Source organism: Portunus trituberculatus, chromosome 45 (assembly GCF_017591435.1).
Source record: "Portunus trituberculatus isolate SZX2019 chromosome 45, ASM1759143v1, whole genome shotgun sequence".
NCBI classification, from domain to species: Eukaryota; Metazoa; Arthropoda; class Malacostraca; order Decapoda; family Portunidae; genus Portunus; species Portunus trituberculatus.
Genome location: NC_059299.1, coordinates 5092480 through 5114979, shown reverse-complemented (window position 1 = coordinate 5114979; position 22500 = coordinate 5092480). Strand labels below are relative to the sequence as shown.

Sequence of the window (22500 nt, the reverse complement as noted above, 5' to 3'; positions counted from 1 at the left end):
TATATAGATGTTGTTTCCATCTGTGTCTCATTTATTACCTTGTGTCCTCCGTGGCACTTATTAATTCTCTCTCTCTCTCTCTCTCTCTCTCTCTCTCTCTCTCTCTCTCTCTCTCTCTCTCTCTCCACTATTTTCTCCTTCTCTCCTACTTTTATTCTTTTCTCGTCTTACTTTTTATAGTACAATTTTTTTCATTTTCTTTCCCAAACTGTCCTTTCTCTCTCTCTCTCTCTCTCTCTCTCTCTCTCTCTCTCTCTCTCTCTCTCTCTCTCTCTCTCTCTATTCCTCCTCCCTGTAGTTGATTTCTTCCTCCCTTTTTTCTACCGCCTCCCTCTGCCCCCTCCTCCTCCTCCTCCTCCTCCTCCTCCTCCTCCTCCTCCTCCTCCTCCTCTTCCTCCTCTTCACAGGAATCTTCACGTAATCCAGTATCAAAAAAGATTCCTGAGAAGATTTATGTGTCGGAAATAAGGCAGAGTTATTGTGTGTGTGTGTGTGTGTGTGTGTGTGTGTGTGTGTGTGTGTGTGTGTGTGTGTGTGTGTGTGTGTGTGTGTGTTTAAGCGTGTGTGTGTGTAATGCGATAAGGTACACACACACACACACACACACACACACACACACAGAGAGAGAGAGAGAGAGAGAGAGAGAGAGAGAGAGAGAGAGAGAGAGAGAGAGAGAGAGAGAGAGAGAGAGAGAGAGAGAGAGAGGAAACAAGGTAACAAGGACAAGTCAACACAACAAAACAAAAACAAAAATGGACATAAACAAACTCATTCACAAACAAACCAGACGAAAATAAACAAGAAAAACAAACGAAGAATAAAAAAGGAAAAAAAAAAAAAAAAAACTAAGTGGGGTGTTTGTTACTTAACGCGAGTCACTTCACTCACTTATATATAGCTTAGTGGCGACCATGACTCTCTCTCTCTCTCTCTCTCTCTCTCTCTCTCTCTCTCTCTCTCTCTCTCTCTCTCTCTCGAATACGTGACCCTAATTAATGCAACCTTACCATTCGTGCCTAGACCTTCACGCCCTTTACTCGCGCCCATTCACGCCCACAATGCAATGCGGGCGTGTGGAATGGGCTGACAACGGAGGAGGGAGGGAGGAAGGGAGGGAGGAAGGCGAGGCACTCAGAGGAACCACCACCAATATGACCTAGAGAGCGTTGGAAAGGAAAACAAGTGTGGCTGAGTGGTTAGGTGAACGATGCTGGGGTTTAGATGCAAGAGGTTCGAATCCTGTCCACGGTCCGAGTGTTGGTAGGGCTTCCTCACTCGGGGCAACAGTTTCTTAGCGGGTGGACTTTGAGATAGGAAGTACCCCAAAAAGTAGCCCCTTTAGCCCATAAATTCCCTTGAAAAGCCCACATGGTATAAAAAAAAAGTGAGGTGTTGTGATGAGGTTGAATGGATAGGAAGAAGCTAACCTAACTTAAAACAAGCATAACTTCTCCCAAACCTACACAAACCTAACCTAACCTGTACTTAATTCTAACTTAAACCCTTCAGTACACGTTTTCATATTTATTCTGCTTACTATTTGGTTATTTTATACAGGTTCAGAAACTTACATGGGGATTCAAGTAGTGAATTAAACTTCTAACTTTCATAGACCCTTCATAATGTTAATAAAAACGTCTAATCTTACCGAAAACTCAAGGTAAAGATGCGTCCCAATACTAAACTAACCTAACCTAGCCAATTACTATATACAGGAATGTTAGTGAAAAAGTTAGAAAGATACAAGAACAGTGAAAATCTAACTATTACCTAACCTAACCTAACCTAACCAATTACAATATACAGGAATGCTGGTGGAGATTGGAAGAAAGTTAGAAAGATATAAGAACAATGAGAATCTTCTACCTAACCTAACCTAACTAATTACAATATAGAGGATGCTAGTGAAGTTAGAAAGAAAATTAGAAAGATATTATATGGACAGCGAAAATGGAAAACCTTTACCTAAACTAACCTAAAACAACGCAATTCTAACCAAACTTTACCTAGCCAGGGGAGGATAGTAAAGCTAGGAAGAAAAGTTATATACACAGTGAGAAAAGAACCTTTGAATGATGACAGAGTAAGGGACAGAAGTTAGAACACAGTAATAATAAAATAACTAGATGATATATATATGGAGTTAGGAATACGTTATATACAAAGAGACGAAAAAAATGATGCTGGAAAAGATGAGTTAGACGTGTTAACATTTGAATGAACCAAGATTAAAGAACAGAAGTTAGGAACACAGTAAGAATAAAATAATTAGGTGATATATAGGGAGTTAGGAATACGTTATATACAAAGAGACGAGAAACTGAGGCTAGAAAAAGATGAGTTAAGGGTGTTACCATTTGAATAATACTAGAGTTAGGAACAAATTATATACACAGAGAAAATAAAACAATAAGGTGATGTTTATGGAGTTAGGAATAGATTACACACATAGAGCCGATAGATTGTTGCTGGTATAAAGCAGTTAGAGGTGTTAGGAGGGCAGTGATGGTGCTATTGTGGAGGGAATGTCCGTGGAGCCAAGGAGAATAGCGGGGCGTGATGGAGATAAATGGAGGGATGCTGAAGGAGAGAGGAGTGTGGAAGATGAGGGAAATAAAGCGTCACTGTTGCAGAAAAGACATATTTAGTGACGTGAAATTAGGTGGAATGTGCTTAGAAGAATGGAAAGTGAAAGAAAACGGGAAAAAAAACGAAATTAAAATAAGAGGAAATAAACGAGAGAAACCAAAAAGAACAACAAAAATATGATGTAGGGAGTAATGAAGGATGGATGGATAATGGGTGAATAATAGTGGATAATGGATGAAGGATAATGGGTAAGGAAAATGTGAAAAAAGACGAAACCAGCAGGAAAATATCGTCACTTACTTTCATTTATTTTCCTCCTCGTTCTCTTTCTCTCACCCACTTCTCTCTCTCTCTCTCTCTCTCTCTCTCTCTCTCTCTCTCTCTCTCTCTCTCTCTCTCTCTCCTCTCTCTCTAATATGACAAAAAAACAAGAAAACAAAGAAGAAAACTCTATTACTCTTGTCCTTACTTTCCTCCTCTCTCTCTCTCTCTCTCTCTCTCTCTCTCTCTCTCTCTCTCTCTCTCTCTCTCTCTCTCTCATGACCTTGGAAAGAATCAGTAACTTGCAGACTTCTCAAAATTCAATTCAAAATTCTCATAACATTCTCTCTCTCTCTCTCTCTCTCTCTCTCTTTATCTTTCAAGGTGAGATACGCCAAGTTCTTTTTCTTTTCTTTTCTTTTCTTTTTACTTGTCTATCTTTCTCTCCTTCATTGCTTCTTCGCTTTGTTTTCTTAGTTATTTACACCTCGATACGTTTGTCCGAGATTCCCAGTTGGAAACAATTAAAACCCTTGACACAGTTCTCTCTCTCTCTCTCTCTCTCTCTCTCTCTCTCTCTCTCTCTCTCTCTCTCTCTCTCTTGGTGCGTATCAAGTGAGACTACTAGCTAATGAAGAAGTGAATAAAGATACGGATGAATAAACAGAGATGAGGATTAATGAGTAGATGAATTAAAAAATGAGAGAATTCAATTAACCTTCTATCATTACTATTTTATTTTCATTCATCTCTTTATCTTCACAATTAATCAGTGAATGAATGAACTCAATCTACAAATCTATTCAAAGGGGACGAGTTTTCTTCTTCTTTTTATGTACATTTATCTTTAAACTATCTCTAACTGAGCCTTTATTTAGCCACTATTGCGGGGCGACGCTGACCATTAATAGCGCAGTAGAGAAGGGGTTCGCTCTCACTCTCTCTCTCTCTCTCTCGCCCCAGTCTGGCTCGCGACACACACACACACACACACACACACACACACACATATTATCGCCCGAAGTAAACACACTCATAAAGCAAGCAAAAGTGAGCCACGGTCGCGCCTCGCATTGCCTTGCCCCGTCACGCACTCCCTGCTCCTCCCCTGCCACACACTGACACACCCTCACCCCCCCTGACGCACCCTTCGCACCCTCCCCCTCCCTGTAGTTCCCGGCAGCACGGCAACACAGATGTAACAGTCCCACCAACGAAGGACAAGAAAATAGGAAAGAACAAAACTGCTACGACTTTATGTGTGTGTGTGTGTGTGTGTGTGTGTGTGTGTGTGTGTGTGTGTGTAGGTATGGAGGAGGAGGAGGAGGAGGAGGAGGAGGAGGAGGAGGAGGAGGAGGAGGAGGAGGAGGAGGAGGAGGAGGAGGAGGAGGGAGAGGAGCCCAAGGATAAAAAGGATGTGATAACAAGATGAATATTGAACAAGAGAGGACGTTGAAGAGGAGGAGGAGGAGTAGAAGGAGGACGAGGAGGAGGAGGAGGAGGAGGAGGAGATAATACCTTTCTCCGTTTCAATAGAGAACGCTCCTCCCTCTCTCAGATCTTCTTGCCACCACAGTAATGAAAACCAGACCAAACATATTACACTGGAGGAGGAGGAGGAGGAGGAGGAAGGAAAAGAGGAGAAGGAGGAGGAAGGAAAAGAGGAGATGGAGGACGAGGACAAGAATGATATATGGAAGGACGACGATGGTGATGAGAGAGAGAGAGAGAGAGAGAGAGAGAGAGAGATCTAATCGCAATTCTAATAACAGTGCAAACTAAGTAAACATAAACATATCTACAAATTAAACACCCCCCTTTCCCTCTCTCTTCCCCTTCCTCCTTCCCCTCAGCCTTCCCCTTTCCCCTCACCCCCAACTAAACCCCAACCCTGCACCCTTTGACCCTCTAAACCACATCCCCCTCCCTTCAAACCCCCTCCAAATTACTTTCCCCTCCCTTCCTCTCCCCTCTCCCTTCCTATCTCAGTCCTTCCCCTCTGCAATGTATCCCTGAGGCACCTTTTTCATCCCCTCCTCCCTCCCCAACCCCTCCACTCCCCTCTTTCCTCCACCCCCCCCTTCCCCTCCTCCACCTCCACATTCCTGCTTTGATGGCTGGGTCTGATTATTATTATTGCAATCTCTCTCTGCCGGACGAAAAATAGCTTAGGTTAGGTTCGTGGTCTTTCCCTTTCCTCCTCCTCCTCCTCCTCCTCCTCCTCCTCCTTGTCTTCTTGTTCTTCTTTTTCTCAGTCCATTTTTTTCTGGTTTTTATTTATATTTGTTTTTTTCTCTTCTCTTTCTTCATTTTCGTTCAATCTTTTTTCTTCATTTTCCTTTCTATTTTATGTTTATTATTATTTGTTCTCCTCCTCCTCCTCCTCCTCCTCCTCCTCCTCCTCCTCCTCCTCCTCCTCCTCTCCTCCTAATCCTCCTTCTCCTCAATTTCTTTCCATTTATCTATTTTTCCCAGCTTTATTTTTTTCCCCTTTCTCCTTCAATATTGTTTCCATTTTTCATCTTTTCTCTTCAGTTGTGGTTCATTTTCCGTCTCTCCTCATTTTTCATCTTTTTCTCTTTTTTATTGGAACGAAGAGAGAGGAAAATTTTTAATATATTCCAATTTTTATCTAATTTTCTCACTGAAGGTTCATTTTTTATGAGAAGCAGAGAGAGAGAGAGAGAGAGAGAGAGAGAGAGAGAGAGAGAGAGAGAGAGAGAGAGAGGGAGAGAGAGATGCCATCAAGGTGCAAACGACAGTCGGATCGGAATTCTATGAAGACTTCAAATCCAGACTGAACCAAGAGGAGGAGGAGGAGGAGGAGGAGGAGGAGGAGGAGGAGGAGGAGGAGGAGGAGGAGGAGGAGGAGGAGGAGGAGGAGGAGGAGGAGGAGGAGGAGGAGGAGGAGGAGGAGGAGGAGGAGGAGGAGGAGGAGGAGGGAGAAGAAAGAAAGATGTTCCAGAAAGAGATGACAGAGAGACAAAAGAAAACAAAGAAATGAAACAGTAACTAAAGAAGAAAAAAATAGAGAAGTAAAGTAAAAGAAAGAAGAGAGAGAAGATGACAGAGGGAGGAAAGAAGAAGGAAAAGAGGAAAGAAGGAAGTGATGAAAGCAGAGACCAAAGAAGGTTTAAAAGGAGAGTAAACACGGAAGAAATGGGGAGGAAGGAGAGACGGAGAGGAGGAAAGGAGAGAGGATAGAGAGAGAAAGAAGGGAGAGGAGGAAAGGAGAGAGAGGAGGAAAATAGAGAAAGGAGGAAGGGAAAACAATAATGATAGTCTCCCGGAAATTACTTGGGGACAAAGTCTGTGTTGCATTTTGTAGCTTTATTTTGTAACACTATTATTATTATTATTATTATCATTATTATCATTATTATTATTATTTATTATTATTATTATTTGATGCATGGTAAATTTTCTCAGTTATCTATTATTATTTTCTAAAGCCATAATGATTAACAAAAAAATTAATCCACTTCTTCCACTTCATCACAATTCCTTTTCACCATCGCCTCCTTCATCCACTTCTCCACACATCTCCACTCCCTTTCATTCCTTTCATTATTTTCCACTTCATTATCACGAAGCGCCCAAAAAAAAAAAAACCTCCACTTCTTCCACCCTATCAACACTCGCTCCTGCCTTCTCTCATCCACTTCCCCGTGTCTTCCACTTCTTATCATCATCTCAGAACTCACCAATCACGCAAACACTCACAAAAAGCAAAAAACTCCACTTCCTCCACACAGAACTCCACATTCCACCTAAATCCTCCAAAAATACAGCAACACACACCGAAAACAATGCATTCCACTTTTTTTCCACCACATCACCACATTTGTCCCAGATTTTTGGACAACTCTACTAGGGAACTGGCATTCAAGTGGGCCTTTTTTTTTATTTTGCTGCCCTTGGTCAACTTCCTCTTGCATAAAAATTAAATAAATAAAATAAAACCAGAAGCATTCCACTTTTCCACCGTATCACCACCCTTCCCTCCTTCACCCACTCCACACGTACCTGAGGGATGGTGGATGGCGCTGGTGGAGCGGTGATGTGGCGACATGGCGGCCAGACTCTCCCTCCTTCGCCTAATCTCGTCTGTGGATGCCTGGCGGAAGGGCGCGCTGGCATAGGCACCCGTCCGCCGCCGCCATAGGGAGCTCTCATCCACGGAGCGACGGACGGTGGGGGACAGAGGCGTACCCAGCCCGCCCGACCCATACTCCAGCTGTAAGGGGGAAGGAAATGGGTGTTAGACTTTGATTTGGGGGTATTGTAGGGGTCTGGAAGGTAAGCAGAGGGGAAGAAAGTGTTAGACATTAAGGGAAGGCTGTGGAAGGTTATGAAGACATGTTAACCCCTTCAGTACTATAAGACGCATTTTTAACCTTGAGATTTGTGTACGATTAGGCCATTTTATTGTCATTAGGAAGGGTCTATGGAGGTCAGAAGATTAATGGTCACAGTCTTCACTATTTTAATCCCCCACATATAAGTTTCTTAAGCTGTATAAAATCATCAAATAGTAAGCAGAATGAATATGAAAACGCGTCATAGTACCGAAGGGATTAATGGCCAGAGTCTTTACTATTCTAATCCTAACACATGTTTCTGAAGCTGTTTAAAAATCCCCAAAATAGTAACAAGAATGAATATGGAAACGCGTCCTGGTAATGAAGGGGTTAAGGGAAGAACAACGGTGTTAAACTTTGAATGGGCATCTGGAGAGGAGGTGAGAGGAAGAGGAGTGTTAGAGACTGGGAGAGGATATCAAAGTATCTGGAAGTGCTGTGGAAGGAAAAGAAATGAGTGTTGGAGATTAAAGGAGGATCTGGAAGGGCTGATGTGAAAGAAGAAAATGTTAAAGATGAGTTAACAGTATGGAAGAAATATGGAAAGGCTTTGAGACCCATATTAGAGTGTTCGAGAATGGATCTTGAGGGGGCTGGAAAGGTCTCGCAGGGACTGGAAGGGTCTGAAAGGGACTTGGAAAGGGCTAGGAGGGCTATAAAATAGGGTAGAAATGTTAGGATTTGAGAATATCTGGCCTGGGAAACAAGGAAAGAAAATGCTTTAGGAAGGATTGAGGAAGAAATTTTGGAAAAGGATGAAGTGAAAAAGGATTGAAGGAAAAATTGTAGGAGTCTGAAGGCAGGAACTGAAGGAGATGCAGGACTGACTGAAGGAGAGAGAGAGAGAGAGAGAGAGAAGGTAAGATAAGGTGTCAGAATCACTACACTGGACACCTGAATCACACGCCACTAATCAAAGGTGTTTTAGTTACGCACACCTGGTCCCTGTTACCTGTCACATCCATACCTGTACCTGTTCTTCTAATGCCACGGCTAATTAGAAAGCGAATAAACACCTGTCACCACACACACACACACACACACACACACACACACACACACACACACACAAACAGCTTCAATAGGGCATTACGTGATCAAAACACACATCACACTTCCAAGGCGCCCCAATGCCATACACTTACGCCCTACACAATGACACTATCTTGGCCCCGTGCCCGAGTGCCGGTGCCACGCCCTCCCGCAGTGACAGCAGCAGCAGGAGGGCGCCAAGACAATTCTAAGGGCAAGGGGCAAGGTGGCTACGAAGATTAATGAAAAGAGGTGAAAAAAATGACAGACGCGGGGAAAGTACTGTAGTGGTGGTTTGTGTTGCCTTTTTCCATTTTCTTTCGTTCATTGGTACGGTTCACGAAGCTAAAATAAATAAATAATAATAGAAAATAAATAAATGAAGGGAAAATGAGAATAATGAAAGAAGAATTGTATGTTGGTCCTATTTACTGAGAGAGAGAGAGAGAGAGAGAGAGAGAGAGAGAGAGAGAGAGAGAGAGAGAGAGAGAGAGAGAGAGAGAGAGAGAGAGAGAGAGAGAGAGGAAGAAAAAGATACAAAACTACACCAAAAAAAAACGAATGAAATAAAAAAAAAATAACCAAGAAAAAAGAAAAACAAAAAAAAAGAGAGAGAGAGAGAGAGAGAGAGAGAGAGAGAGAGAGAGAGAGAGAGAGAGAGAGAGAGAGAGAGATGAAAGTGACTACCATTGGAGACATCTGTTGCTCGCTGACTGGCTGGTTGGTCACCCTTAGTGGCTCAATACGTGGGTTCGAGGCTATTGATTGAAGGGGAGGGGGTGACAGAGAGAGAGAGAGAGAGAGAGAGAGAGAGAGAGAGAGAGAGAGAGAGAGAGAGAGAGAGAGAGAGAGAGAGAGAGAGAGAGAGAGAGAGAGAGAGGGAGAGGCATTGAAGAGCAGAAAGATTGGAAAGTAAGGGATTAAAAACGAGGGGGGAGAGAGAGAGAGAGAGAGAGAGAGAGAGAGAGAGAGAGAGAGAGAGTGTGTGTTTCCCTTTACATGCTACGTTACATAATGGACATACTTGACCTAAGCACACACACACACACACACACACACACACACACACACACACACACACACACACACACACACACACACAAGGCTGAAAAGTGAGAGAGAGAAAAAGAAATACTATCCATTGTTCTCTCTCTCTCTCTCTCTCTCTCTCTCTCTCTCTCTCTCTCTCTCTCTTCAGAAACTGCATCGCCATGAAAAGAAAGAAAAGGAGAAGAAAACGGAGGAAAGTAAGAAAGGAACTGAACAAACGGAGCAAAGAAAGAAGGATTCAGTATTTCTTCCTCCTCCTCCTCCTCCTCCTCCTCCTCCTCCTCCTCTTCTGTACGTCTTCTATTATACACGTCTCTTTCTTCTTCTTCTTCTTCTTCTTCTTCTTCTTCTTCTTCTTCTTCTTCTTCTTCTTCTTCTCCTCCCTTCACCTCCTCCTCTTCCTCCTCCTCCTCCTCCTCCTCCGTATCACCGTCAGCCACTGTCACCCTGCCATGATAAGAGGAGGAAGAGAAGGAAGAGGAGAAGGAGAAGGAGGAGGAGGAGGAGGAGAAGGAGGAGGAATGTCTTTCGCATCGACGTAACTTGTAGGTCATTATATACGACTCATCTCTCTCTCTCTCTCTCTCTCTCTCTCTCTCTCTCTCTCTCTCTCTCTCTCTCTGAAGAACAAAAGCAAAGTCGTTCAGCTGAGTCGTGGCAGGTGTGTGTGTGTGTGTGTGTGTGTGTGTGTGTGTGTGTGTGTGTGTGTGTGTGTGTGTGTGTGTGTGTGTGTGTGTGTGTGTGTGTGTGTGTGTGTGTGTGTGTGTGTGTGTGTGTGTGTGACTAATAAGGTACACAGTGAAGGTGTGAGTGTGTGTGTATTAGAGATGTATCGGATGTCGAATTTCAGACATCCGCGGATGCGGATGTATATGCGATGTCATTTTGCGGATGCAAATGCGGATGCGGATGTCAGTCTCTACTAAAATGCGGATGCAAATGCGGATGCGGATATCAAAATATGACATCCTCGCGGATGCGGATGCGGATGCGGATGTTTTTTACGTCAAACGTTCTCACCAAGAGGAGCACCCTCCCCCCTCCCGAAAAAAAAGCCTGTTTCAACGTCAGACCATGCAGACTATGTTTGTACTTCATAGTCACTAAGTAAAATTCGCCCCCTCCTCCTGACCTTCCCCTAAATTCTAGACACATTACGTTGTGTAAGTTTGAAAGGAAATGAATCCGTGATATTATTTGCTTTAGTTTTACTAGATAATTAATTCATTAGACGCACATCACTAAATTTACTACACATTTCTAACCTCTGTCTGAACTCTAAGTCTGTAAGCAGCAGGCAGTACTCTGCTGGTCTGTATCTGTAACTGCGTGTCTATACTCTATATTACGAGTATATTACTCTATAATATATAGGTTGTGCAATACACACACATCCGCATCCACACATCCTCTGTTGAATGCGGATGCGGATGCGGATGCGGATGTATATTACATCACAAATGCGGATGCGGATGCGGATGCGGATGTTCAGTTTATCACAACTGCGGATGCGGATGCGGATGTGAAAGAATATGCGGATGTTCCGCGGATGCGAATGCGGATGCGGATATCCGATACATCTCTAGTGTGTATCATTAGTTTCTATTTAGGAAAGTAGAGATGGAGGAGGAGGAGGAGGAGGAGGAGGAGGAGGAGGAGGAGGTGGAAGAGGAGGAGGAGGAGGAGGAGGAGGAGGAGGAGGAGGAGGAGGAGAAGAAGGAGGAGGAGGAGGAGGAGATAACAACAACAGACAGAAGCAGAAACGGACAAAAGGAACAGGAAAATGAAGAAATGATGAGAAGACGAGAGAAGAAAGAAAAGAAAAGAAGGCAAACAAGATTTCGCATGAGAAGGAAGAGGAGAAATAAGACGATGATGCTTGAGGTGGAGGAGGAGGAGGAGGAGGAGGAGGAGGAGGAGGAGGAGGAGGAGGAGGAGGAGGAAGAGGAGGAGGAGGAGGAGATAACCAAGCCTGCGACGAGCCAACAGCGACCTTGGGCACGAAATAAATTCATCCTTGAGACTGAAGGGGAATGATTCACACCCCTTCCCCTCCTCACCCCTCCCCACCTACTCACAACAACAAATACCCTCCCCCCACCACCACCCACCACTCCTCATTCACCCTACGCAGACTGTCAACACCCCCACAACGTTCCTCTCACATCCCCACATAGCCTATCAACTTCCCCATTCCCCACCATCAGTATGTAACATTGCCCAGCCATCCCCACCATTCCCCCTCTTCATCCTAACACATCCTATTAGCATCCTTAGTCCCCAATATCATCCCCATCATCTTTTAATATCCTCAGGAAGCTTATGAAACTCTCCAATTCCCCTTATCTTCCCCAGTCTTCCCCTCACAGATTAATTCCCTTTCCTCATCATCACCTCGATATTTTCCCCTCACTTTCCCATCACTATTGTCTTCCCTCTCCCATCTATATCACCACACAGGTCATCATCCTCGCTCTTTCCCCTCTCCTTCCCCTCCTCATCCCAGCATTCCTCATTTAAGCCTTTCCTTTCCCAGCATTCTCCTTCATCATCATTCCTCTTATTAGTATCGCCGCCACCACCACCACCACCACCACCACCACCACAGTAAATAAGAGGAAGAGGAGGAGGAGGAGGAGGAGGAGGAGAGTAATAGTACCACCACCACCACCACCACCACCACCACCAACAACAACAACAACAACAACAATAATAATAACAACAACAAGTGGAGGAGTTGGTGCATGACCTCTACAAACTGCATGGGTACGAGAGAGAGAGAGAGAGAGAGAGAGAGAGAGAGAGAGAGAGAGAGAGAGAGAGAGAGAATATTGGTATAGTGCCAAATTTTCTCTGTTTCACGTTTCCCAAGCATGGTCTCACGACTCTTTCTTCCCCTCTCTCTCTCCCCTCTCTCTCTCTCTCTCTCTCTCTCACTCTCTCTCCCTTACTTGGAATCCTCTCCCCTCCCACTCACTCTCCCCCTCTCCCCTCATTCTTCTCCTTTGGCACTCCTTCCCCTCTCTTACTCTCTCTTTGGCATTCCCTTATTCTTTCCCCTCTCCCTCCCCTCTTTCTCTCCCCTTTGTCCCGGTGGTGTGACGGCCAGTGCCCTCTCTCTCTCTCTCTCTCTCTCTCTCTCTCTCTCTCTCTCTCTCTCTCTCTCTCTCTCTCTCTCTGTCTCTCTCTCTAGTTTTTGTTCCCACACCTGTTCTCTTTCCTGCTCTTTTTTTTCTACCTTGCTCTCACTTTCCTCTCTCAAATCCCCTTTCTCTTTTGTCAAGCGCCTCTCCCCTCTCCCTTTTTTCATCACCTTTTTTTCTTCTTCTTCCTTGTCATCTCTTCCTTTGTGTTCTTGTCTTCCTTCTACTCTTTTCTTATTCTATTTATCATCAAGTTTTTTTTTGCTTTATTTATTTTCTTTGTTAATCTTATTGGTGTGGTTTCTTTTGTTTTGTTTTCTTTTTTATCCTCTGTCTTTTTCCTTGTACTTTAATGTATCTCTCTCTCTCTCTCTCTCTCTCTCTCTCTCTCTCTCTCTCTCTCTCTCTCTCTCTCTCTCTCTCTCTCTCTCTTGTTTTGTTTCTCATTTCTTTCATTATTCTTTTCTACTTTTCCTTGGTTTTCATTATTTATATCATCTTATTTTACTTTTTCCTATATTTAATTTCTTGTCTCTCTCTCTCTCTCTCTCTCTCTCTCTCTCTCTCTCTCTCTCTCTCTCTGAACGTACCTCCTCTTCCTATTTCTCACAAAACTCAAGTACTGAGGTCAATGGAGGAGGAGGAGGAGGAGGAGGAGGAGGAGGAGGAGGAGGAGGAGGAGGAGGAGGAGGAGGAGGAGGAGGAGGAGGAGGAGGAGGAGGAGGAGGGACGAGTGACTCATGGCAAACAGCAACTGGAACACCCTCCCTCCTTCTCTCCCTCTCTCTCTCCCCCCTCACTCTCCCTCCTCCCTACCATTACAACATCCCCACCACTTCCCCTCCTACCCACCGTTCCTACGGCCCCCTCAGGCATGCGGGCGCCCTTGACACTTCCCAAACTGCCCGCCAAGGCCACAGGATCCTCGCTAAGGGCACTGCCGGGGGAGATGCAGAAGGAGAAAGTACTTGTGAGAGAGGGAGGAGGAGGGAGGAGAGGGAGGTAAAATGTAGATCTAGGCCTTGCAAAAGTTAATTCATTTGTCCTCCTCCTCCTCCTCCTCCTCCTCCTCCTCCTCCTCCTCCTCCTCCTCCTCCTCTTCTTCTTCTTCTTCTTCTTCTTCTTCCCCTTCTTGCTCTTGTTCTTCTTTCTCCGTCCTATTTTTTTTATTTTGATTTATATTTGTTTTTCTTTTCTCTTTCTTCATTTTCGTCCATTTTTTTATTTTCCTTTCTATTTATGGTTAATTATTTCTCCTCTTATTATCTTTTCTTATGCATCCTCCTGAGTTCTCTCTCTCTCTCTCTCTCTCTCTCTCTCTCTCTCTCTCTCTCTCTCTCTCTCTCTCTCTCTCTCTCTCTGTATCCCTTTCACCTCACTGCACATTCCATCAATTCTCTCCTCTCCTCTTGTCCTCTCCTCTCCACTTCTCAAACTTCAAACTTTCCTCTTTCCTTCTATCAAAGAAAACTGAAGTCTAACACCACCACCACCACCACCACCACCACCACCACCATCTTGACCATCTCTCTCCTCCTCCTTCTCCTCCTCCTCCTCCTCCTACTACTACTACTACTACTAGTCATCTTCCTCTAGTCTTCTTTTTACGAGTCTCGCTACGTTGGTTACCCTCCTCTTCCTCCCTGTTCCTTCATTCACTTCCTTCCTCCTTTACTCTTCCTCCTCTTCCTCCTCTTTTCCGTGACTAGGCGCCGTCCTCCCTGACCTGTTTTCACACTCTTATTATCCTCTACTCCCTCGCCTTCCCTGACCTGACCTGGCCCCGTGGTACCTGTGAAAGGGTTACCTGAGTTTATTACCAGATGTGAAGGTTGCTACGGTCTCACTCTGACTGTCAATAGCGAAGTGGCGCCTTTAATTTAGTAACCCAAGACGTGGTGAAGGTGAAGTATGAATAGTAAGTGTGGAGAATCGGAAAAATAGGACGGAAGAGGAAGAGGAAGAGGAGGAAGAGGAGGAAGAGGAGGAAGAGGTGGAAATTGGTAGGTGTGTTTCTTTCAGGGACTGCCACGTGTAGGCCTGTTTTCTTATGGTTTATTCTTATTTCCTTGTGAGATAAAACATGAAGCTTAACCCCTTCAGTACCGGGACGTATTTTTACTTTGAGTTTCCGGTATGACTCGACGATTTTATTTACATTAGAAGGGTCTGTGGAGGTCAGAAGTTTAAAGGCCAGAGTCTTCACTATTTTAATCCCCTTGTTAGTTTCTGAAGCTGTATAAAATCACCAAATAGTAAACAAAATGAATATGGAAACGAGTCCTGGTACTGAAAGGGTTAATAGACTAAAAATTTCACTCGATCACTATATTTTGCTACGAATGATTCAGTCTATTTTAGTCTAAATCCTACATATTTTTTTCACCTTCTTTGTATTTCCTTGAGACAAAATACAGAAGCTTATTAGACTAAAGATTTCACTCGATCACTATTCTACCAAATCTTGAGTTTCTACATATAACTTCCTAAAGATTGAGTGGCATACACGTTCAAAGGTTCGATTTCAATAGCACTGACTCGAAGCTTCACTCACTCGATGACATTCCTGCATGATAGACTGTCACCTTCACTTCACCTTAATTTCGTAACCCATCCGTATCAAGTCCATTAGTCTGACATGCGTGACGTGATTCTTTGTGTCCTTATGTCCTCGTGTTGTTGCTACTGTCTTGTTGTTATTCGCGTGTCATTATCTGTCCTCGTATACTCACTTATTCTTGCTCCTTGTGTCTGTATTTCCCTGTATCATGTGTCTTAATGTGTCCTCAGTGTCCTAGTATTCTCGTGTCCTCTTTTATATATGTTCTTGTGTTTTCATGTATTCTCGTTCCTTGTCTATTCTCATGTATCAAAAATGTGTCCTAGTGTGTCCCTGTGTCCTCCTTTCATATGTCTGTTCTCGTATCATTATCTGTTCTTGTGTTATGTATTCCTGTTCCTTGTCTGTATTCTCATGTATCATAATGTGTCATAGTGTGTCACCGTGTCCTGGTAATCTCGTGTCCTCCTCTCCAGTGTCCTCGTGTCCAAGTGTCCCCCAACCGTGGCCTAGTCTATGATGGCACCGATTGGCACTAGTATGGGTGAGGTGCCAAATGTGATTGACTGATGGCTGGATTGAGTTAAGGTGTCGTAATAATAAGGTTATGTCATGAATTCTCTCTCTCTCTCTCTCTCTCTCTCTCTCTCTCTCTCTCTCTCTCTTGGGATGCGTCAATCGTTATCAAATCAGACAAAATTCATGAATAGTTGAATCTAATCGAGTTTCTTATCGTGACTTTTCTTTTTCTTCCTCCTCCTCCTCCTCCTCCTCCTCCTCCTCCTCCTCCTCCTCCTCCTCCTCCTGACGCCATCGCAACCAAAGGAAGATGAGTGCCAAGTGTACCATGAACCTCCAACCTTCTTCTTTCTCCTTCTCCTCTTCCTTCTCCTCCATTTCTTCTTCTTTTCTCTCTTCTCCTCCACCTCTTCCTCCTTCTCTTCCTACTCCTCCTCCTCTTCCTCTTCCCTCTCTCATAAAAAGGAAGGGCATTTGCTGCTCTTATTTTTTTCTTCTTAACTTCACCTAACTTTAAAAATTGCCCTCTCTCTCTCTCTCTCTCTCTCTCTCTCTCTCTCTCTCTCTCTCTTAATAGGTATGAGACAACTGCTTGATGGAAGAGAACGTGTGTGTGTGTGTGTGTGTGTGTGTGTGTGTGTGTGTGTGTGTGTGTGTGTGTGTGTGTGTGTGTGTGTGTGTGTGTGTGTGTGTGTGTGTGTGTGTGCAGGGATTTATCGTCTTGGAAAATGGTGAAGGTGAACGGAAATAAAATAATATAAACCATGAATGACGATCTAGGGACACACACGCGTCTCTCTCTCTCTCTCTCTCTCTCTCTCTCTCTCTCTCTCTCTCTCTCTCTCTCTCTCTCTCTCTCTCTCATCACATCAACGCTCCTCCGGTCACGTATATCAATCTCTCTCTCTCTCTCTCTCTCTCTCTCTCTCTCTCTCTCTCTCTCTCTCTCTCTCTCTCTCTCTCTCTCTCTGTGTGTGTGTGTGTGTGTGTGTGTGTGTGTGTGTGTGTGTGTGTGTGTGTGTGTGTGTGTGTGTGTGTGTGCATCTGGGTTCAGTTTACATACACGATATACACACACACGTAACGCATTAATCTACATAGATATGGAGGGGAGTTTACACATACACATACACACACACACACACACACACACACACACACGCACGCACATGAAGGGAAGGGATACGTGCATGATAAATTAGAACGTTTCCTTTGTGTGTGTGTGTGTGTGTGTGTGTGTGTGTGTGTGTGTGTGTGTGTGTGTGTGTGTGTGTGTGTGTGTGTGTGTGTGTGTGTGTGTGTGACGTTACCTCAGCCTTGCCAAATAGAATCTTACGTCAAGACCTCGTGGAGTGACAGACAGACTTAAACAAATGAAAAAAATAGCGCATATATAGATCCTTTTGTCATTATATTATGTAGTAGTAGTAGTAGTAGTAGTAGTAGTAGTAGTAGTAGTAGTAGTAGTAGTAGTAGTAGTAGTAGTAGTGGTGGTGGTGGTGGTTGTAAGTATCTAAACGTCTGCATTAGTGTGAACTTAAACACCTGGAGACTATAATTATTCGAGAGAGAGAGAGAGAGAGAGAGAGAGAGAGAGAGAGAGAGAGAGAGAGAGAGAGAGAGAGAGAGAGAGAGAGAGAGTCTGACTAAGCTTCCTTATAGAAAAAGTTACGTTTGTTTTCTTTTTTCCTTTTTTCCCCTTCAACGTGGTATGTGAGGATATATTTTCCCCTTGCTTCCCCTCATCCCGACCCTTCCTCTCTTCCCTTTCCCTTTCACGCCTCTATCCTCTCATTTCTTCTCTTTTGCTACTCCTCTCCTTCTTAATCCTTTCCCTTTTCTCCTCTTCGTATTCTCTCATTCTCACTCTACTGTTTTCTCATTTTTTTTCAGTTTTCTTATCTTTACTTTCTTTAATCTTTTTCTTTTATTCGCATCCTCTTTCACCTCGCCTCGCATCCCGTAACCCTTTGTCCTTTTCCTCGCATCATTACCGCTCCCTTTTCTTCTTTCTCTTTATCCCTATTATCGGTAGAGTTACGGCAAGGTTTTATTTTCATGTTCACCTCCTTCCCCCCACTCCCTCCTTCTTCCCGTCGCCACCGCTCTCTGCCCCGCCAAGTCTCTCGCCGTGAGTTACATCTCTGCTCCCTTTCTCTAACGAGTTTCTCCTCCTACAAATAGTTTCTGTTAAGGTGATGAAGTTCTCTCTCTCTCTCTCTCTCTCTCTCTCTCTCTCTCTTACGTAACGTTGTTCTCAATCGTGTGCATGAAAGGCGCTTTATAAGGAGTTGTTTTCGAATTCTCAAACACACACACACACACACACACACACACACACACACACACACACACACACACAAGACTGGAGCATACATCAACATCGTCAACAAAAGTCTCACGGCAGTCGCTCCCACGCCCGCCTAACCTGACGGTGCAGGGGCGAGCCGAAATGTCGCTGCAGGTAGCTGGGCATGGGCAGGCAGTAGCGGGAGTGGTGGTTGGCCACGCTGCCCTCGGGGATGCGCACCGGGATGGGCAGGGAGATCTTTCGAGTCACGTACTGAGTCGTCCGTGGCCGCGGCGGCAGGAAACTGAGGCTGCTCTTGACGGGCCCGAGCCACGCGGCGCTCCCTGGGCTGCCCACAGGGGACATTGCGGGCGTGACTGTCACAGCTGGCGGGGGCGTGGCGGGCTCCTCGATGGATTTCTCATCTGACTGGTTCGCCTCCTGAGTGTCCTCGCTCAGTGTGGTGTACGATGGGGCGTCGTCATTATCATTTTCATCATCTTCATGGTCTTCCTCTTCCTCTTCTTCATCATCATCATCGTCGTCGTCGACGTCTTCGTCGTCCTCGTCTCCATCATCGCCGTCCATGGAGGGGATGCAGCTGAGGCGCTTGGCGCGGGCGTAGCGTAGGCACACAGGTGGCGAATCGTCGTCCTCGCTGTCCGGCACCAGGCAGCTTCGTGGCCCCGCGGCGCCTCGGGGATTGGCGCCCTCCACCTCTTCCTGCTCCAAGGAGAAGCAGGGCGTGGACCAGGCGTGACGCAGCATGTTGATGCGGGACTCGACCCTTTCCAGGCCCCACACACACTCACGCAGGTACTGCAGCAGCGAGTACTCCCGAATCTTCCAGCGGGGCCACATGACGCTGCCCGAAGCCTCGCGTCCCTTGCCTCTCACGACGTCTCCTACAGCCCATCCTCTAGGCCCGCTGCCTCATCATAACCCCACCCTCGGGGGACTGGCCTTCCTTTAAACTGAGATGAGGCACGTGCGTGGGAGTGGCGGGCCGCGGGGTGCGGTGGATGGCTTGCGAGGGTACTTGATGCGTGCCTGATGGCCGTGGCGCGAGGCACGTGGGTGCGGTGTGGGTGCAGTGTGGGTGCGAGGGTGAAGGCGTTACCAACGGACCGTGAGGGTTGGCAACGAGTCACTGTCACACGACAGGCGACTCACAAAAATGAGAGTTCATAAAAAATTGCTGAAGTGCTTGTAGGGAGAGGAGGGGGCACAGCACCAGCCCACATATGCCAAGGGGCCTTTTGACGAAGCTGTGAGAAAGGACCCAAAGAGGAGGCTTTTATAGCAAGCAAGAGACAAGAACAGCCTCTTACATGACGGCCTCCGAGCACCACGTGACGGGCGGCTCTCATCGGAAAGCCGCGAGCAAAACCAACACAGCACCACAAACGATCCACTTCACCGGAAAGACGGATATTTCAGCCACACTGGCCACAATGACACGCCGAACACCGAATATCTGGCGGCGCCAACACACACAGGGAAGTGAAGTGCGTACTGTACCAAGAAATCAGCAAAACAAGGACAAGGACGTCCCGAGGGATTCCTTAGACGCCATTAGGGACCACAAAGACGGCGCCACAGTCCCCGATAAGGTTGGGGCGTCGCTGTGTGTCGCTGTGTGCGTGGGGCGCAGCAGCACGGTACAGTTGTGACGGTGGCAAGGCAAGAACTAACGGGCACTCAAGCCAAGTGGGCATGGGGCACGCGGGGCGGGGCCAGGCAATGGGGGTGGAGAGGGGCATGGCGCGTGGGGACCAGGTGTTTGGGGACTGGCATCCAACCTCTTCCTGGGTCCTCCTCTCCTCCCTCTCTCTCTCTCTCTCTCTCTCTCTCTCTCTCTCTCTCTCTCTCTCTCTCTCTCTCACGGACAAACGGTGCCAACAACTGGTCACGTCCACCGCGGTCTCCTTCTTCACACCTCCGCCTCCCTAATTAGCTGAGCACCTGTCGACCTACTCACCCACACACCTGTCTGCCCTATCTACCCATTACTCTCAAAATATCCTAACCTAACCTAACCTAATCTGACCTATCCATATTTATACTCCACACTTGATACTCTTATTGTCTTTTATTGATGAAATTAAAACGCTTACAATCAAATAACTTTAATAATAAAAAAAACACGAACTACTAATATCACCATAAGAAGACAATGAAAGTAGAAATATCAAATAAAATATGCAAAAAATATATCAGATAAATAAGAATCAAGAAGGAAAACAAGAAGAAGCCATGAAAATAATAGATAAGATTAGATCAATATTACCTAAGAGGGGAACGAACCAACATTACCAACTACTTACAAAACAAACCGTAAAACATTAAAACTGGAACAACTTCTAAGATTCGTCAAGATTAATGTAGACAGGTAATGTGGGAGAGGTAATTAATAAGGGCAGGCCCAGGTGAGGTGGGCAGGTAGGAGGGGAATGGTTGAGATTCACGAAGGTAGGGAGACAGAAAAGAGAGTAAAGGGAGCGAGATATGTGGCATTGGAGAGCAGGTTCATACTAGATATTCACGTGCCCTCTTCCTCTTCCTCTCCCTCTCTCTCTGTCTCTCTCTCTCTTAGTCACACTCACAAACATTCCTTCACATTTCAGCCAAAACAAATACAGATGCACAACCACCACCTCCACCTCCACTCACACACCCACACCCCCCCCACACACACACACACTCTAGCCGCTCCTAGAAAACATCAGGCGAAAATAATTAGGCACTCAGTCACCAGGGGGTCGCTAAGTGCCAGAAACGAGAGTGCCAACCTACTAGCACCTGCAAGGAAGAGAGACCAGGAGTGCTACTACTCACAGGGCCACAGATAGACTCGTATTCCTCGCTACTCGCAAATGGTTATGTAGTTGAAGTGGCACGGGTTTCAAGGGCGTTCTATATAGTGCTGGTGATAAATTAACCTCTTCAGTACTGTGACATATTTCTACCTTGAGATTTGTGTACGATTAGACCATTTTATTGACATTAGGAAAGGTCTATGGAGATCAGAAGATTAATGGCCAGAGTCTTCACTATTTTTAATCCCCCCATATTAGTTTCTGAAGCTGTGAATCACCAAACATTAAACAGAACAAATATGAAAACGCGTCATGGTACTGAAGGGGTTAACATGGTTTCTGTATTGTTAACTGGTGAAATACTCTTGAGAACGCGGCTATATCTCTGTGGCACGGGTTTCAAGGGTGTTCTATATGGTTCTAGTGACAGATTAATGTGATTTCTGTATTGCTAACTGAGGAAACACTCTTGAGAACGCGGCTAATCATCTCTGTAGCTTTTGAAAATAGTAGAAATCAGAGAGAAGACAGCAAAGTGTTTCTGGACACAGGCAAACTCTCCCTGGACACTCTCTGGACTCTCCCATTTGTAAAGGAAAAATAAATAGAAAAAAAAATAAGGTGACAGATTTAAAGAGACAGTTTTCTTTAGTTGTAGATATGTAGGGGGAGACTGAATCAGAAAGAGAGTTAAGTGAAAAAAAAACAATAATGAATGAACAAAAGGTTAATGGGTGTTTGAAAGAAGAGCATTTTGTTTAGTTGAAGATCTGTAGGGGGAAGAATAAAGAAAAGTGAAGGAATTGGATACAAAAATGATGATATTGAAAAGAGAAAAAAATATGAAGAGAAGATTATGAGAAAAAGAAATGGAGGGCGAAAAAAGACTTACAAGGAAAGAGAAATGAAGGAAAAAGTGAGTGAAAGTAAGGCAAAGTAGAGACAAAAAGCATATAATGGAAAGAAAAAGGAAACAGTGACACAATGAAGATCTGTGAAAGGAAGAAATGGAAGTTTAAGTAAAGAAACCCTGCAGGAAAAAAAAGAAAAAGAATAAGTGAAAGTTAGGAAGCGGCAAAGAAAATTATAAGGGAGAAGTAGAAGAAAGTGGAAAAAAATGGAAAATAATGGGATGGAGGTGTTGGAGGAAAGAGAGTGGAGGAAAGAGGGAGAAATGTGGTTAGGTGGAAGTCTGCTGAGGACAAAGAGGAGGAAAAAGTGAGAGAAAGTGAGAGCGAGAGAAAGTAAGGCATAGGAAGGGAAGTGGTGAAAATGGAGGGATAAATGGAAGATATGCGATTACGGGGAAATTGCGAAAGAGAAGTGACAGATAGAATAAAGCACAAGAAACGAAGAAAATGGAGTGTAGGGATAATAATGAAAGAAATATGAAGAAATAGAGGAAAAAACGAAAAAAAAAAAATTGATAAAAAAACAAGAAATATCAGAAAAAACGAACAGAAAAAAAAAAAAAACTAAAAAAAAAAACTAGTTAAATATAGACAAAAAAAAAACAACAGGAAGGAAAATAATAAAGAGAATGAAAAAATAAAAAAATATTAAAAAAAATACAACATTAAAATAAACATGAAAAAGAGAGAAAGGAAAAAAACAAAAGATAAACAAGAAGAGGAGAAAACAAGACACAGAAGATAAGAAGAGACAAAAATCAAAGAATATAAAGGATAATAAATAAGTGACAAATAGAGAAAATAAGGATAAGAGGATAAAGAAAAGAATATTTATATGCAAGTGAGAGTGTAGGAGTGTAAGAGTGAGTGAGAGGATGCAGGGCGTGGCACGAGGGTCTGGGAGAGAGGGAGAGTGGGAATGAGAACCGTAAAAGGAGAGTGAAGAGCACCACAAGAGGTTCAAA

The 22500-nt window shown here is 44.6% G+C and overlaps 1 protein-coding gene across 1 annotated transcript in view; it reads right to left on the bottom strand.

The window, feature by feature from the left end:
• The window catches only part of LOC123519498 (microtubule-associated serine/threonine-protein kinase 3-like), a 174595-nt gene extending 155142 nt beyond the window's left edge, over positions 1–19453 (bottom strand). Inside the window, 2 exon segments of the mRNA XM_045280849.1 lie at positions 6877–7087; positions 17944–19453. Of these exon segments, the coding sequence (XP_045136784.1) occupies positions 6877–7087; positions 17944–18666 (934 nt within the window). The 5' untranslated portion in view covers positions 18667–19453.
• Between the last annotated feature and the right edge of the window lie 3047 nt (positions 19454–22500).